Raw genomic sequence first — 17398 nt, forward strand, 5'->3', positions numbered from 1 at the left:
CTGATGTCACGTCTTTCCATCCAGGGATGGAGCTACTGTCCCAGGAACATGGTAGAGCAGAAGAGCTCTGCACCAGCACTGAGACACACATGGGTTTGAATCCCAGTTCTGCAAATCAGCGGATACATAAACTCGGCCGAGTCACATCTCCTGTGCAAGATGGAAAGAGTAACTCGTATCTCACAGGTGACCGAGGAGCATTCAATAAGATCCATTCTGTCAAGGGCCTGGCCCAGATAGTTGCAATTTCTATTTTTTCAATCACTCAACACTTTTCAATCACTTGCCCTATTCTTGGTCCTTGGTTAGCCCCAGGGAAGACAGCTACCGACGACATGCAAGCCATTGCATCACAGCTAAATAAGGAAAAGCCAGTTGGTGTAAGGACAGCAGTGGACGTGCCATGTGGAGGGCGCAGGGCAGGCTGGGAGCTGCCCACAGGGGAGAGGCCTCCCAGGGGAATGTTCTTCAAGCAGAGTCTCCCGCAGGAAGGCTGAAGTGGAAGGCGGCCTCTCCACAGAGGAAGGAGCTTGTGTAAGGACAGCGAAGCGTGGAGGACAGTGCCCGGAGTGAGGAAATGGCTGGAGAGATGTGTGACTGTCCAGCGACCAAGTGGCCAGGTCAGGAAGACATGGTGTGCAGTGCGTGGAGTAAGTAACACTAGCAGGTGCTCAAGAAAAAGTAGCTGGGCCATATCCGTGTGTTAAAATCACAAGGCCAACGTGATAGCTTCCCATGGTCAATGGGATGAAGTGCAAGCTGCTGACCTGGCCATTCGTGGTCCATGTGATGTCTCCATGGATTCCCGCATGTTGCAATATTTGCAAGTCTCTGAACAGGTCACATGCTTTCTTATCTCCAGGATTTGCTGCCACCGTAACCTCCACCTGCAGGGCCCTCCTCCTTGTCTCCCTCTGTGAATTCCATCCATTGCAAATGTCGTTGTCTCTGTAAAGGCCCTTCTGCTGTCCCCACAGATAGGCCTTCAGCCTCCTTTGAAGCCCCTCTGTGCCTGGATCTCCCACATGAAGGTCTTACATCCTTACAACCCCTCCATTCCGTGTATTCTCCATCCTAACACCTGCGTGGGAGTCCTGGCGTGTCGGAGTTGAAAACTCCCTTGGAGACCATCTGCAGCAGTGGCTCTGAAGTGTCCTGGGAGAGCAAAAAATGCAAAAATACCTTCGCCCCGTTTCTGAAGCAACATCAAGACACATGTGCCTATACGTGTTGAGGGGCAGGGGAGGAAAACTCCAGGTAATTCAGGCACCAGCAGATAAGAATCTAGTACGGTCTCTTTCTATTACAGATGGGGTACAAACGAGCCTCAGAAAGCAGAAACTGACTTTGCCAAGGTCATACCGAGACTTCGTTGCACAGATGGAACAGTGGATGCCAAAGCATCTGGTCATCTGACCACCACGTGCGGCCACCTCTGGGAACACACTGTCAGTAAGGACCACACACTTTCAGTAAGGACCTGCTCCATCAATTCCTTCACCTGGCCAGCTGCTTCCTGCCGCCCAAAAAGTACTTAAAGCAGTTGAAATCACTAAGACACTGTTGTCACTCTCCTATTTTCTTTGCCCTCGCAGACTGATACTTTTTATTCCTTGGTTGTCGTTTTAGTGGGGTCTCAAAGAGGAAGGAGATTACAGGGATGTGGCTAGTTGGTCAAATGTCACCTTAGATCCTTTAGACTTACTTGGGACACAGAGAGGGGCCAGGTCGCCACCCAGTAAATACTTTGCTCTCCCCTCCTCCCGGGGATGCTGCTCGGCCCACTCGAGACCAGGACAGGGCTGCCCCTCCAGCTGCTCACTTCCCATGCTCTCCCTCACTGCGGCTACCATGAGCCCAGGACAGGAAAAGAGGCGACAGAAAGACTTAGTCATGCCTCCCCCTTCCCAGCTCCCGCAGCCCCAGAAGGAACTGGCCAGAGGCTCCAATTGCATGGAAACCTAGCGTCCCACAGGGTCCCGCCCCCAGCCCCACTCCATCTCTTCTTCTCTAAGCCTGGCGCAAAGCACGGGCCAAGTAATAACTCAATAAAATCTCCATGGCCTTGAATGTGATGGATCAGAACTGCATAGTTGAGGGAAAGGTAAGAAAAGCTCCCAGCATCGACACTGAACCAGTTTCTCATGTGAACTACCCTTTTCTTAGTTAGAAGTTTGAAAACCAGTATGTGCCTGTAGAGAGGTTTTCTTTCTTTTTTAATTGTTTTTACATCTTTATTGGAGTATAATTGCTTTACAATGGTGTGTTAGTTTCTGCTTTGTAACAAAGTGAATCAGTTATACATGTACATATGTTCCCATATCTCTTCCCTCTTGCGTCTCCCTCCCTCCCACCCTCCCTATCCCACCCCTCGAGAGGTTTTCTTATTAGTCACCTTTTGTGAAGTAGGGACCAATTTACTGCGGATGGGTAGAGGTCAGACAGAGCTCAACTGGTGCGGGTTCATCTTAAGATCATCTCCTCCTGGAGTGGCCCCAGATTCTTGCCTCAGCCCTGCTGGCCTGGGGGTCCTGGAGCCTGGTCCTGCCTGCTTCCCCTCCAGTAACATCTCAGCCTGATTCTTCAGACCAGGACACAGAAACCCATGCGGGTGGAGGGAGGAGTCATTTTCCTGGCATCGCACAGCTGCAGCAATACTGGCCTCGCTTTGTCCATCTCTGGGGCCAAGTTTTCTTAGTTCCCTCACTTAGGGAGGAAGCGTGTTTGCCCTCAGAGGTAACTGGGTCAGATTTCAGCCCCACTACTTTTTAGCTGTGTGACCTTAGGCAAGTAACTTAACACTTCTGAACTTTAGTTCCTTCGTTGTAAAATCCACTACCGACTGGATCTGGTAAAACTCTCCCCAATGTTTTCAAAATAAACTCCTCAAACCACAGCCTAACTTTGGGCTATTTGAAGGATTAAATGAGATGTCTCACCTTATCTTGGAACAAGGGAAGAGGAAGGGAAGGGAGGGAGAAAACGAAAGAGGGCAGGAAGGAGGGAGAGGAAAAGAAAGTTGGATCATTCAAAATCATTGTGGAGCACCTAAAATATGACAGGTCCTGAGGACACAGCAGACACAAGACAGACACTGGTCCTGCCCCTGTGGGGCTTACAGCTCGCCGCAGGAGGCAGGTACTGGGAACTGTGTTTAGTGCTCGAGAAGAGACCTCGTGTCCTATGAGCTGCAGAGTATACGGAAGCGCTTACCATGAGGCCTGGCACATAGTAGGTGCTCAATAAAACTGCACCCCTTCCCCCTCTACCCATTAATCCTGGACCATCTGAGGCTTCATCACAGGAACCAGGCAGTGCTGCCACCTCCCTAGCCGGGACCCCCTTCCTGGTCTCTTTCCTCTCTAATCCTGTGCTGCCCAACGCCCAGGCCAGGCTTTCCGTTGTCACCCACAGAAGCACAGTGTTCTCTTCCATCCCCACCTCCGCACCCGTCCCCAGCTGCCTCCTATAAGTGCAAGTCCAGGCACAGTGCCTCCAGCACCCAAACATCTTTGAATTAAAAACCGTTTCTTTTGTTTTCCAGTGACTCTTACCCTCCGCCTGGGTTCCCTTGTACACTGTCTTCCAACATTCGGCACCTTTTGCTCTTTTCAGGAGGCCTCTGTGATCCAGCTCTCAGCAACAAAGTGAACGAGGCATCAAGCATCTCTTGTAGCAACAGCAGACCCTGGGGGTGCCCAAAGAATGTCACAGCAGTGACAGTCACCAGTGTTTCAATTCCCGTCCACAGCCGTGGAGCTCCAGAGTGACAACTCAGCCTGCTGTTCGGAGGTGAAGTACAAACGTCTCGGCTCGGCTCACGTAGTCCCGCACAATGTGGCCCACAGAGCTCTAGCCGCACGCACTGTTACTGCTCTGCGCACCTGTGCTGGGGCGTCACTGCCCCTTCTGCCTGGGACGCCTGCTCCAGGTTTATCTGGAAGACCTCCTGCAGGCTGCCCCCTCTGAGCTCCCAGCATGAAGCAGGCTCACGCCCCATAGCAGCAAAGCCAATCTTGTGACTGCCTGGTGGTCCACACCCCTCCCTCACCTGGAAGCTCCCGGGGAGCAGCGTCGTGGTCCTCACTTCATGCCCCAGCGCCCCACCCAGGGTGGGTGCGTAGTGACTGTTGCTAAAGCAGGCGGAAGGAGAGGTCTTCACATCATTCTCGTCATCCCCCAGCCGCAGATGAGAAACAGAAGTCCTGGAGGTGACAGGAGTCATACAAGTAGCAAGTGACAGAATTAGGATGAGAAGCTCTGGCCCAAACCCTGGGCTTGTTTATACCCCCCTGGACCCTCTAGCATGGATGGACCATTTTCCGACTGTGCTGATGGGCACCATTCCACACACAGGATGCTGGTGACAGGTCTCAGTTCCTGATGTGGTCATTCATTCATTCCTTCACTCATTCATTCAGGAAACATCTTCTGAGGGCCCACTTTGTGCATGGGCAGTCAGGTGAGAGAGGAGAGCTGACCACAGAGTCAGGGCCTCCAGAGGGAAACAGATACGCAAACCAGTAAGCGGGCACAGATGGTCAAGGCTGCTATAATATGCAGACTAGACTCTGCACACGCCCCCTCTAGGGGAGCGGAGAGCTCACTGGGGTGCAGTGTGGAATACTGGCTGGGCCTGGAAGGATGAAGGTGGGATTTCCCCTGGGCAGGGGCCTGGATGGTACATTGTGTGTGGTTACAAGGGTGGCTCTGCCTGGCCCCCAGGCCCAGCTCCTCTGTGCACCACTGGCGGGACTTCTTTCCCTTTCTTAACCTCCCAGCCTCATCTCCAAACAGGGATAATAATGATACCCGCTCATAGGCTTGTGTGAAAACGAAACGTGCTGTATCTCTTAAGGAGAATCAAACAATTGTTTGATGGCATGCTAATAGCTGGTGTGGAGGCTGATGTCTTCAGGGCATGCGGGGGTGAGGAAGGCCTGCAGAGAGGGGCTGGAAATGGAGCCAGGAGGACCTGGGCTGGGTTTCACAAGATCCTGTTTCTGGGCTCAGACCTTGGGACCTAAGCTTGCTGTCAGTGGAGGGAAGGCCTTAAGTAATCTTTTGCTTGCGACAGGGGTGCGGCCAGATGTGTGGTTTGTGCTGAGGGCTTGTGCTAGAGGCTGCAGGACACAGTGACTGGAAGCAGGCAGTCAGACTGGGAAGTTTGAAGGAATCCAGGAGAGGTGACGGAGGTGGGGTTCTGTATAAAGAGGGTGAAAAATTAGGATTTCTGAGCTCTGCCACTCATTTTCTGTGGGACCTTGAGCAGGTTACTTCCTGCCTCTGGGCATCAGTTCTCCCACCCAAAACGTGGGCAAGTTGGCCTAAATCAGTGACTCTTTACCCGGAAATGGGATTCATATTAGGATCATTGGGAAGCTTTTATCCAAAGACACGTGCTTGAACCTCACTGCGGACCTTTGTATTCTGAGTTCAAGGTAGTTGGAGTATCTCCAAAGGGCTCCCCAGATAATCCAATCCCACCACTTCCCTCTAGCCTGGATGGCTACTGAGACCTTCTCTGGTTTGGCATGAAATGATATTCTGGGTCCCTAAGGGCAGATAGAGCCCTGCCCACAATCTACACCCTAAACAGCCCCCTCGTCCATCCGAGGTGGATCTGGCCTTTCGGATCAGGCCTGTTGTACTGAGAGCCTGCTGGGGAGGGCTCCCTGCCCTTTCTGATGAGGATAGAGGGCAAAGAGCCTAATAAGGGCTGATCCAAGTCCCTGAGGCATTTAGATCCCACCCACCCGAGGAGCCAGGGTCATCTGAAACTTAGAAAGCTCCCAGGAAGCCAGAAACTCAAAGAAGCCTGATAGGCAACACATAGGCTTAGATTCAGAATGTTTTGTAGCCTCAGTTTTGTGGTTCTTGAGCCATTCGGCCCTGGACCAAAAATAGCCACATTGCCAAGTCTCTGTGGGTGTATTCGGGGGTCAGCGTGGGTCAGGTGTGTGCCACATCCCCCCAGCGCTCAGCAGGACACTCAGGACAATTGGGGTGGGCCATCTCACGTTACAGCTGAGGAGCCGGAAGCCCAGAAAGGAAAAGCGAGTTGTCACATGGGGACCCCGTGACAGAGCCCTGAAGATAACCCACCTCAACTCCCAGACAGGCTCCTTCTCTGTGGTTTTCTGGCTTTATGCTCAGGACCAGAGAGCTGGGCTGTGGTGAGAGAGAGAAGCTGGGCATGATCGGGGCCCCTGGGATGCTGGAAAGCCCTGCAGGGTTCCTGCAGCCCACCTGGAGGCCAGGGCACGATGCCAACTTTGCAGGGAATGGTAGAAGAAAAAAGCCCCAGCTTTTCCACCCAACAGAGCAAGGACGCAGGGGCAGGAAGTGGCAACAGTTTGACCCCAAAATATACCCACCAACACCAACAAGGTCACCCATGATTCAGCAAACACGCCCACATGCTGCTAGGAAAGTCCCCTGAGGAGCCCTCTTCCCCTGAGGTAGTAGGTGGACGCCTGGGTCCCACCTCTGCTCACCACCAACTTCCCAGTTCATCTTGGGGCCACAGCTCTGGGAGCCCAGGGGAGCCTGAGCAGGGATGCTCTTCCTTCATTGCCCTTTAGGCCAGGCTCTCAGGCTCAGCTTAGAGCTGGCCACCCAAAGAGACACCTCCACTGCCAGGTCTGGCTTCATGGGCTCTGGAGTGAGCTGAACTGGTCACGGAGAGTGCATTTAGCTCAGAACTGGAGCCGGGCCTGGGATGTGCTAGCCAGCACAGCTTGGACATCCGGGTTCCCTGGCCTTCACCTCTATCCTCTAGTGTAATAGGAAAAGCACTGAACTTGGGATCCAGACACCTGTATTTTAATCCAGGTCACCGCTTACCAGCACCATCAATTCTGATCATCTTCCTGAACCTCTGGGTCATTATCCCTAAAACTGGGATCCCAGTGCCTCTGTACTAGGACCATTGTGAGGACTAAATATGGAAATGTGTCAGAAGGCTTGCAGCACAGAGCCCTGCTCATTATCGTGGTTTCCAGGACTGTTCTGTGTTTCCTCCCTCCCTGCTCGGTTTGTCTGACGCATCTTTACAGCTGCTCTTAAGAGCTGACTGCAAATTGGCCAGGTTCTTTCTCAACTCCCGCTGGCTGGCCCAGCTTTCCCAAGGGTGGGTGAGTTTCAGGAGCCAGGTTCACGCGGGGAGCATCTGAAGTCAGGGCTGCTGCCTGCCAGACCTAGCTGAAGTCTGCAGTCCATGTGTTCCACCAAGCCTGCGGCCCTGACCAGGAGGTTCACATAATTTGCAGGGTCTAGTGCAAAATAAAATGAGGGGTCTTGTTTAAAAACTAAAAATTTCAAGCATGCAACAGCAGAGTCTGCACAAGTCATATGCCATGAAGGCTGCCCTGCGCCTCTCAGCCCTCCTGCCATGTTTCTGCTTCATGTTGGACAGGCATCCATTGGTTTTCTCCTTGAAATATCCCACTTTGGGTCTCCTGTGCCCTGGTTTGGAAAATGATTTTCCAAAATCCCACCATTATGGTTTTATCGTTCCAAAGTCCTTGACATAAAGACATTTCCCAAACAAATCAGAAGGATGCATTTTACTTCCCACAATCATTGCTGCTTTAAGTGACACATCAACCTCCAAGCCACTCCCACCCGCAACTCCCCAGCTGCAGAGTCAAAGAAAGACCAGACCTATCTAAAGTGTCAGAGAAGGGATTGCAGAGAGGGGCAGGAGTGAAAAATAGACAGTGTTGCCTCTGCTGATGTGGGAGCCATCTTGCCTCCTGTTTCTAGCTGGAACCAATTTCAACCAAATATTTCTCCCACCACCTGGATATGATGTGATTCAGTAGGATGGGACATATTGGGCACCCAGCGTATGTTAGTTTAAAGGAATCTGTCACCAACCTTTTCTGCCACCTCCTCCATCCACCTTCAAGAGATAGGTCCTTTACATCCAGGTGTGCTAAAGCAGGTAGACGGCACTGAGCATCCTCCACCCTCTTGCCCAGTCCCCCCTTGCCCACAATCACATCATGAAAAGGGAGAGGAAATGGGTAGCCGGCCTTTCTCCCAGCTCTGCCATTCTTGATCTGTCTATACACGTGTCCTCATTTATGACTTATATTTTCTGCTCTTTCTCCTGCTTAGCTGACCGGAGACTGTGAACCTCATAGGAGACAATGGCGGGATGCAGTGGGTATTTGGCAAAGCACGTGGTTATCGACCTCACCGTCCCTCTACCTCTGCTGCCTCTCACTTGCGTCCCTTCCCAGCCAAACAGCTGGAAGAGTTGGCGCCACTCTCCCCCGTTCCTCCCAACCCATGTGTTCAATATACTGCAAACTGGCCTCTGTCTCTACCACGTCACCAAAACTGCAACGGCTAAAGTCAACGGTGACCTCCTTGTTGCTAAATCCGTGGCACCCTTGGCTGTCATCTTGCCTGACGTCTCGGCACCCTTGACCCTGTTGGCCCTTCCTTCTGGAAACATCCTCTTGCCATGGCTTCTATGACAGGTGGCCCTCATGGTTTTCCTCCAACCACTCTGCTGTTACTCCTAGACTTGGTTAGAGGTTCCTGGTCCTCTGTTCCTCCCTCAATCTTGATGTTCCCCTGGCCCTCCGTGGAATAACAGTGGTTATTAGCTAACATTATGTTGTGCACTTCACGTGTGTCAAGCTACTCTAAGCACTTCATGTGTGTTCAGCTGTCTAGTCTTCCTCATGGTCCTGGAAGTAGTCATTATTATTAACACCCATTGTACAGATGAGGAAACCAAGGCACAGAGAAGTTGTCCAAGATTACTCAGCTACTGGCTGGGAAGGTGGGATTCCAATGCAGACAGTCTGGCTTCAATCCTGAAACAGTACTCTGCACCACCTCTTGGTAGAGACTCACCCCTGGGTGCTGCCCAACATCTTAGCTTGTCCTGCAATCTGCCTCCTAATCTGGCCACAACCTACACCACCTGTAACCCCATATATACACTCTGTGCCCCTAGACTGGATTCCACACCCTTCTGCCAGACACACCCTGGTCTTTGCACATGCTCCTTTCTTTAAGGGGAATAAACTTCAACTGTTTTTTCACGTGGTAAGTTCCACTCTTGTTCAAAACCACCTCCTCTGTGAACCCTTCTCTTGTTTCTCCCAATCCTCCGTCTTCCCTGGACCCCAGGCACCGTGCTTTTCCCTCTGTGCTTGCACAGACTGCCTTATAATGTAATTTGTCTGTTCCTGAGACTGCCTTCCTGTCTAGACTCTGAGTTCCTGGTTTAACACAGGCATATGATCCTGCTGAAGATGTGCAGGTGAACTAATGAGCTGGCCCATGTCTCAGTGGAACCTGATGCTACCGAACCAAACTTGGGTCCATTCATCCAAATGCAGTAAAGCCAATCTATTGATGCTGGGTTGTGGTGAAGGACAGTGCAGCATTTATTGCAAGGCCAAGCAAAGAGTATGGGCGGCTAATGCTCAAAAGGCCTGAAGTCCCCACTGGCTTTTGGGGAAAGGTTTCCAAAGACAGGGTAATGGAGAGAGTTGTGAGGTACTTGATCAGCTCGTAGACATCCTTCTGATTGATTGGTGGTAATGCATTCTGGAGTCAACATCATCAACCTTCTGGTTCCAACTGGTCTGGGGGCTACATGTACATGGTCATCATGCAGTTAACTCCTTCCATCTGGTGGGGGTTTTAGTATCTGTGAAACAGCTCAGGACTGTGTGTCAGGTACTGTCATTTATGTTCTTCAGGGAAGAACTAAAGATTCTGTGACTCTACTGTATGGCTGATCTATTGTTTAAATTATTACCTGTTCTCCTGACCCAACTGCTGTCTTTTGTTATACATGTTCACATTCTTCCAATCATTAACTCTTGAGTCACCCTGTTGTGACCAACAGAGGCCTGGGAGACGAAAGCTCTTCCACAAACAAGAGGCAGGCCAGGACATGGGGAGGTCTGTCCCAGGAAGGCCCCATCGGGTCCTGCTTCTTTATCCTGAGACTTTAACCTCATCTACCCTGTGTTTTTACCTAAAATCTAAGCCTTCACATTCAGATCCACACACGCTGTCATGTGCATACAATGACACACACACACACACACACACACACACACACACACACACACACACACACACACACACACACACACACACACACACACACACACACACACTCCCAGGCTCAGAAGTTCCCTTAGGCAGTCCCAGCCCCCTCAGGCCATTTTCCTAACTGTACAACCTTCCAGGAGTCTGAAAATCCTGCCTTTCCACAAGGTCTCATCCCAACTCTGAGACTGAGTTTTGCATTCTTCCATAATGTTCAGGCCATTTCATGGGGCCTAGCAGCTACAACTTGACTACTGAGTCATGTCCCACATAGACAGGACTGTCTCCAACAATAGTTACCAAAATAGTCCCTTATGTGTTCACAGCTATTTGTGGCTTCTTTGGTCCCTTACACCCATGTGTTCATTTAAGCTTCACAACAAGGTATGGACTAGTTGCTATAAATCTATATATTTGACAAATGAGGAAATCAAGGTGTATAGAAATTACTACTACACACACACACACACACACACACACACACACACACACACACACACACACACACACACACACACACACACACACACACACACACACACACACACACACACACACACACCACCCAAATGCCCCCAGGAAAGGGTTGGGCCCTATGGGTCCAAAGACTGCTTGTCCCATGCTGAAGCAGGTTTATGCCAGGTGAGCATGAGATGGGCCAAGGCCACATAAGAAATGAGTTTTCTCCAAGACTGTGTATGGAATTTCTTTCTGGCCTCCACATCTCTACTTCCTCAGGGCAAGCCTCTGCCAACATCCCACCTGTGTAAATAAGCAAGCAGGTAAATGTAGTCCAGTTTCACTTATTCAGGTACATCAGTGGAAAGGCAAGATGAATTTAAGACTGTTATTAAATAAATGTGGTGCTCTTACTTCCAACCATATATAAATCCTTCTAACAGTATTATCGCGTTGAAGGTACTTCGAAGATACACGTTAATGGAGAGTTTATCAGGATTTGTAATTAGCACAACAACTGAGGCACTTTAAAGTAGTTGGAAACAGGGTAACTCACTAAAGAGAATCAACCACTCAAAAACACAATTGCAGTATCCATTTACATGCCAGCAATTTGTCTGCCAATTAGAAATGCATAAATTCAAACAGCTACTGTAAATCTTACTCTTGATGCAGTATTTGACATCCCTCCCGGCAAAAAATACTCATTAACTAAGTCAACAGATATTTACAGGGTGCCTACTATGTGCCAATCACTCTCCCATGTGCTGGGAACCAAGATACACAAGGCACTTGCCTTGTAGAGCTAACCCCCTGGGAGAGACATAATTTTTCAGTTAATTATATAAACAAGATAATTTCTAATAGGATAAGTCAATGAAGACATATAACAATGGGATATGACCAGAAGGGAGATTAAAGAGTTGGCATTTGAGCTGAGACCTGGAGGGGTAGAATATTCTAGGCAGAGAGAATGGTGAGTGCAAAGGCTTAATGTGGTATCTTAACACTAACCTCTGAATAAGACCCAAGACAAAGATTTAAAGAAAGTAATCTATTTGGGAGGTGCAGGAAAGATGAGTAAGGGAACAGGAGAGCAAAAGAAGGACTTGATAAAGAACCTGTTACCAGGCCAGCTCCTTTGTGAGTCGTGGGGACGGCTCCCCAGGGACACTTTGGGAAACAGTACAGAGCACACAGCTGAGACACAGCTGAGTTATCTCACCTAGGAGCAAGGGAGTTTGGGTATTTATACTCTACTTCCTGTCTCTCACTGGTGAGGCCTGCTCCCTGGCACTTCTGTCCTGTCCTGCTCATGGACAGAGTGATCTTCCATGGCTGAAGGCAGCTTATGTGCACTGAGACGGAAGGCCTAGCTAAGGCATGTGAGCTGGCTACTGGCAGCATCTGCTACATGCAGAGACCAGCCTGGAATATTCCAGAAAGAAAGTCAGTGAGAGTGGCATATTAAACTCGGGGTGCAATGGTAGGAAATGAAGCCTGAGAGGAAGGCAGGGACCAGCTCAGGTGAAGCCTGGGAGGCCATGATGAGTCTGAATTTTATTCTAAGTGCTTTGGGAAGACAGCTGAGAAATTCAGAGATAAGAACTGACTTTTTTTTTTTTTTTTTTTTAAAAAAAAGAAGATTCCTCTCTCAGTTGTACAGGAAACAGGTGTTTTGGAGAGTAAGAGAGAATGTAGGAGGATCAGTCAGGAGGCACTGGCTGAAGTCCAGGTGGGAGATGAGGCTGGCTTTGGCTCCTGGGGGTGGGGTGGGGTGGGCACTGTGCAAAGCAGATGGACCCAGGTGTGTCAGAGCGGAGCAGAACTGATGGATGGGTTAGATGTGGGGCAGAGTAAAAGAGGATGAAGCCTTGGCTTGAGCGTGTCAGTACTGAGGTAGGAGGATTACAAGAGGAGCAGGCTGGGTTGCATCGCTCAGGAATTGTGTAACTTGGGTCGTCACTTCTCCAATCTGGTCCTCAGTTTTCTCATTTGGGAAATAAGGAAGTAGAACTAACTGACTTCTAAGGATGCTTTTAACTCTAATAGTCTATGACTTAAATAAAAACAATCATATATACATACACACACATTTATATAAATGTATAACTGAATCACTTTCCTGTACACTTCAAACTAACACAACATTATAAATCAACTATACTTCAATTAAAAACAAAATAAAATATAAAAAAGCAATCAAGGGACTTCCCTGGTGGGCCAGTAGTTAAGAATCCGTCTTCCAGTGCAGGGAATGCAGGTTCAATCCCTGGACGGGGAACTAAGATCCCACTTGCCACGGGGCAACTAAGCCCATGTATCGCAACTACTGAGCCCACGTGTTCTGGAGCCCATGCAAAACAACTACAGAGAAGCCCGTGAACTGCAATGAAGAGCCCATATGCCACAACAAAAGATCCCTCATGCCACAATGAAGATCCCGCATGCCGCAACTAAGACCTGACACAGCCAAAGAAATTAAATAAATAAATGTTTAAAAAAGCAATCAAAACAATCCCTCTTTTTTAAAGTTCTAGCTCTTCTTAATAATGCCACAAACCCATGTGAACCACCACTCCAAACAAAAGCTAGAACCTTGACAATAACCTGCTTCTAATCATATTTTCCCTCTGTATTATTTTTCCTGACTCCTTCAACTCAAGGTAACCAACAACCCAAATTCCCTTGCTTTTCTTAATCTGTGTGTTTCTAAAAGTATACATATTTTTACTTTATAAAGAGTATCATAGTGTTTATAATTGTAGGGACTTACTTTTTGGCCAGTAGTATTCTATTAATATATATCCATATTACAGACTGTGCCAATGCAGTTCATTTTAACTGCTGTATAATATTCCATTGGTTAAGTATGCTCCTATTTATTCATCCACTCTCTCTTGGTGGGCATTTGAGGTTTTTCCCAGATTGTCGCCATTGGAAACAGTGCAGCTATGAACATTTTTGTACGAGCAAGACTTCTACTATGTCTATATGAAAAAGTGCAATTGCTGGTTTAGGATAGTCACTGTTTTGAGTACAGTTTCAATCATTTTCTAAAGTAGCTGCCTGAAGATACCAGCCATGTGTAAGAGATCATGTAGATCCATGTTCTCTCCAACACTTGATATCATCAGAGTTTCCCGTTTTTGCTAGTCAAATTACTTTGAATTGAGATCTCTTTCTTGTCTGGGTTTGCATTGCCCTGAACAGTAATGAGGTTAAACATTTCTTCGCTTGTCCATCACATCAATCATTAAGTGTGTCCTCTTCTGTGAAATATCTGTTCCTGTTTTTCATCATTTTTCTTCTGGGTGTCTGTGTTTTTCTTATCAATATCATCAGTCTGCTTCCTGCCTGTAAAGTCTGGGGCTCAAGACCCTTTTTTTTTTTTTTTTTTTTTGCGGTACGCGGGCCTCTCACTGCTGTGGCCTCTCCCGTTGTGGAGCACAGGCTACGGACGCGCAGGCTCAGCGGCCATGGCTCACGGGCACAGCCGCTCCGCAGCATGTGGGATCTTCCCGGACCGGGGCACGAACCCGCGTCCCCTGCATCGGCAGGCGGACTCTCAACCACTGCGCCACCAGGGAAGCCCTCAAGACCCTTTTATGTCCTAAAGCGTCAGTCTTATTCAATCCAGACCAGCAGCACTTTCGGTGATGGAACTCTCAAAAACTTTTTGTGAAAGGTCAGTAGCCACTTCAAGTGTCAGTGGCCACAACATGCGCTTTGAGACATGCCTCTCCGTCCTTCTCTAGATATAACTCCAAGTATTTGGACGCTATCAGGATTAATGAGATTCAGTTTCTTTTCTAAGAAGTGATGTTGTCCAACTGGCAGGATTCCCTGGGACTATCTAAATCTCCTCAGAGGTCTTAACAAAGGGAGTAACAGTCATGTTCTTGATTTTGGTCTTGACCCCAGGTCATGCCTTTGTTTTGATATTGCCCCTAAAGCTAGTTTCTATTTTGAGAATATTTTGCAGGCTGCAGAGGTTGACATAACAGATGATTGCACCTTTCCATCATTCAAACTCTACAATTTCTACACTTTCTATGTTCTCTTTCAATTCTGCTTGAAAATGAGCCAGTCTTATCTGCTGTCACCTCTTTCTTGTATCTGATGAAATGTACTTACTAACAAGTAACTCACACCAACAACATTCTGTCCCAAAACTTCTTCTCCCAAAGCCATAAATTCGGTAGGTATATTTTCTGCCTTCCGAATGATCACGTGACAGTTTTTCCAAATGTTTAACTATTACATTACATAGCTTGCTGGTTTTCCAGCCCCCTATAGTAGTTACTTCCCTGCCTGCCACTCAGTCCCAAAGCCAAAACCACACATTTTATTCTTTGGGTAGCACAGCACCCCACTGCTAGGTACTAGTTTCCATATTGGTCAGCTTTCGCTACCATAACAACCCCCCCCACCTCATCCCCCAAATCGGTGGCTTCTAACAAGAAACATTCCTTTTTGCTCTCAAGTCTGCAGGTCAGTTGCATCTCTGCTCCAACCTGTGGGTCAGCTCCTTGCCCCACGTCTTCCCACTCCTGGGCTCAGGCTAAAGGAACAGCTCTTGTTTAGGATATGTCATTCTCCTGGCAGAGGATCCAGGAAAAAGAAACTTGCAATGCTTTTAAAGCTTCTGCTAAGCTATGACACATGTCCTATCTGCTCACATTCTGTTGGCTCAAGGAGGTTACATGGCCAAGCACAAAGCCAATGATGTAGGACAATATATTCTGAATCATTTTAAACAAGAATAGAGTCTCTCACAGATGTCAAGGAGCTCTTGATATATTCTTATATAATCCTTTGTTAGGATGTGGATTGCCATATACTCTACGATTTGTAGCTTATTTTCTTTGTTCTTTCTTTCTTTATTTGGCTGCGCCGGTCTTGGTTGCAGCATGCAGGATCTAGTTCCCTGACCAGGGATCGAACCCAGGCCCCCTGCACTGGGAGCGTGGAGTCTTAACCACTGAACCACCAGGGAAGTACCTGTAGCTTATTTTCAAGTTGTCTTTTTAAGAAAGAAAACTCTTAATTGTAATACAGAAAATGTATCATTCTTTTCTTTTAGAGTCAACATTTTCGTATCTTAAGAAATCTTTCCCTTCTCCAAAGTTCAAAAGATATTTCTATTAAGGTTTTCTATTAAAATTTATAGGGGCGTATCTTTTTTTAAAGAAGATGTTGGGGGTAGTTTATTAATTAATTAAGTAATTTTGGCTGTGTTGGGTCTTCGTTTCTGTGCGAGCGCTTTCTCTAGTTGTGGCAAGCAGGGGCCACTCTTCACCGCGGTGCGTGGGCCTCTCACTGTCGCGGCCTCTCTTGTTGCGGAGCACAGGCTCCAGACGCGCAGGCTCAGTGGTTGTGGCTCACGGGCCTAGTTGCTCCGCGGCACGTGGGATCCTCCCAGACCAGGGCTCGAACCCGTGTCCCCTGCATTAGCAGGCAGATTCTCAACCACTGTGCCACCAGGGAAGCCCCAGGGGCGTATTTTTAACATTTAACCATCTGCAGTTGATTTTTGCATATGGTGTAACATAAGGATCCAATTTAATCTTCTCTTCCATATGGACTGCCGTTTTTCCAGGCCTAATTTTTGAATTGATGTGACATACAAGCCATATCACGTACCATAGCATCCTACATACGTGGTTCTGTTTATGGACTTTCTTTTTATTGGTCACCTACTTTATCACTGCATTGACCATAATGAGCCATGGTATCTGGTTAAGAAAGGCTCCCCTCTCTTTTTTTGTTTGTTTTTTTGTGTTTCATCCAGGAGTGTTCTGGCTGTTTTCACCCTCTTACTCTTTTATGCCAAGTTTGGAGCCATTTCATCAAGTTACAGGAAAATCTCTGTTGGGTACCAGTCTGTGCTCTTTACACGTGCAGCTCATTGAACCCTCACCACTACCTGATGAAGGTCAGTGTTATTTTCCTCATACTACAGCTGAGATGCACAGAGATGGACTGCTGGCACACAGCTGCAAAGCAGTAGCTCCTCTGCATGCTCCCAGCACCCAGCTCACCCAGGCAGCCCAGTGGATACACTGATAAGCCTGAGACCACAAAGTCTGGGTCATCTGCGGAGTCACTAGCAGTGCATGCTGTCACTTTGCTGAGGATCCCTGGTGACAGCAGAAACCATGCAGGTTTCTAAGTTGACCATCTAAGTCAGTTCATTCTCACTGACTGAAAAACAAAACAAAAAACAAACAGGAAACTGACCCCTGGAGATAGTTCATATTGAAAAAGAAGGCAGGCTGGCAGTGGGTCTCCATAATAGAGGGGAAGATGTGTGTGTGTGTGTGTATGTGTGTGTGTGTGTGTGTGTCTGTGTGTGTGTTGGTATTCACATCAGAGCAAATGACTAGTATCTGGATTGTCTCATCAATTCCATATTTCAGTTCTTGAAAGAGCAGGAGGTAATCTTATTACCAAGAAGATTAAATGACTTTCCAAGTCACTCAAGTTCTCTATCCTCTTAGTTCATGGGAGTGCTATTTAAGACCCTTCATTTGCAAGGTTATTTTGAGCAAAATCTATGTAGAGCAAGTGGCCCTCCACACTGGGTCAGCAGCTTCAACATCACTTGGCAGCTTGTTAGAATGCAAATTCCTGGGCCCCACTCCAGTCCTACTGAGTCTTATCACAGGGTGTGAGGCCCAGTAACCTCTGTATCAACAAGAAACCCCCTCCAGGTGATTCTGGCCCTCCTGAAGGTTGAGGACCTCTGGTGTAGGGCATCCACCACAGCACCCAAAGCGGTCAATTTTCAGTGAATGCTAACAAGTTTGCTCAAAGGTCACAGAGCTAGTTCATGGAAAGCCTAGAC

The 17398-nt window shown here is 48.2% G+C and overlaps 1 protein-coding gene across 1 annotated transcript in view; it reads right to left on the bottom strand.

The window, feature by feature from the left end:
- Positions 1-15: 15 nt before the first annotated feature.
- Positions 16-17398, bottom strand: part of LOC309838826 (AP-2 complex subunit beta-like) — an 80230-nt gene continuing 62847 nt past the window's right edge. Inside the window, 3 exon segments of the mRNA XM_082680165.1 lie at positions 16-150; positions 3555-3688; positions 4052-4205. Coding sequence (XP_082536291.1) covers positions 33-150; positions 3555-3688; positions 4052-4205 — 406 coding nt within the window. The 3' untranslated portion in view covers positions 16-32.

The sequence above is a fragment of the Grampus griseus genome (assembly GCF_964374135.1).
Source record: "Grampus griseus genome assembly, chromosome: 20".
In the NCBI taxonomy this organism is placed as follows: domain Eukaryota; kingdom Metazoa; phylum Chordata; class Mammalia; order Artiodactyla; family Delphinidae; genus Grampus; species Grampus griseus.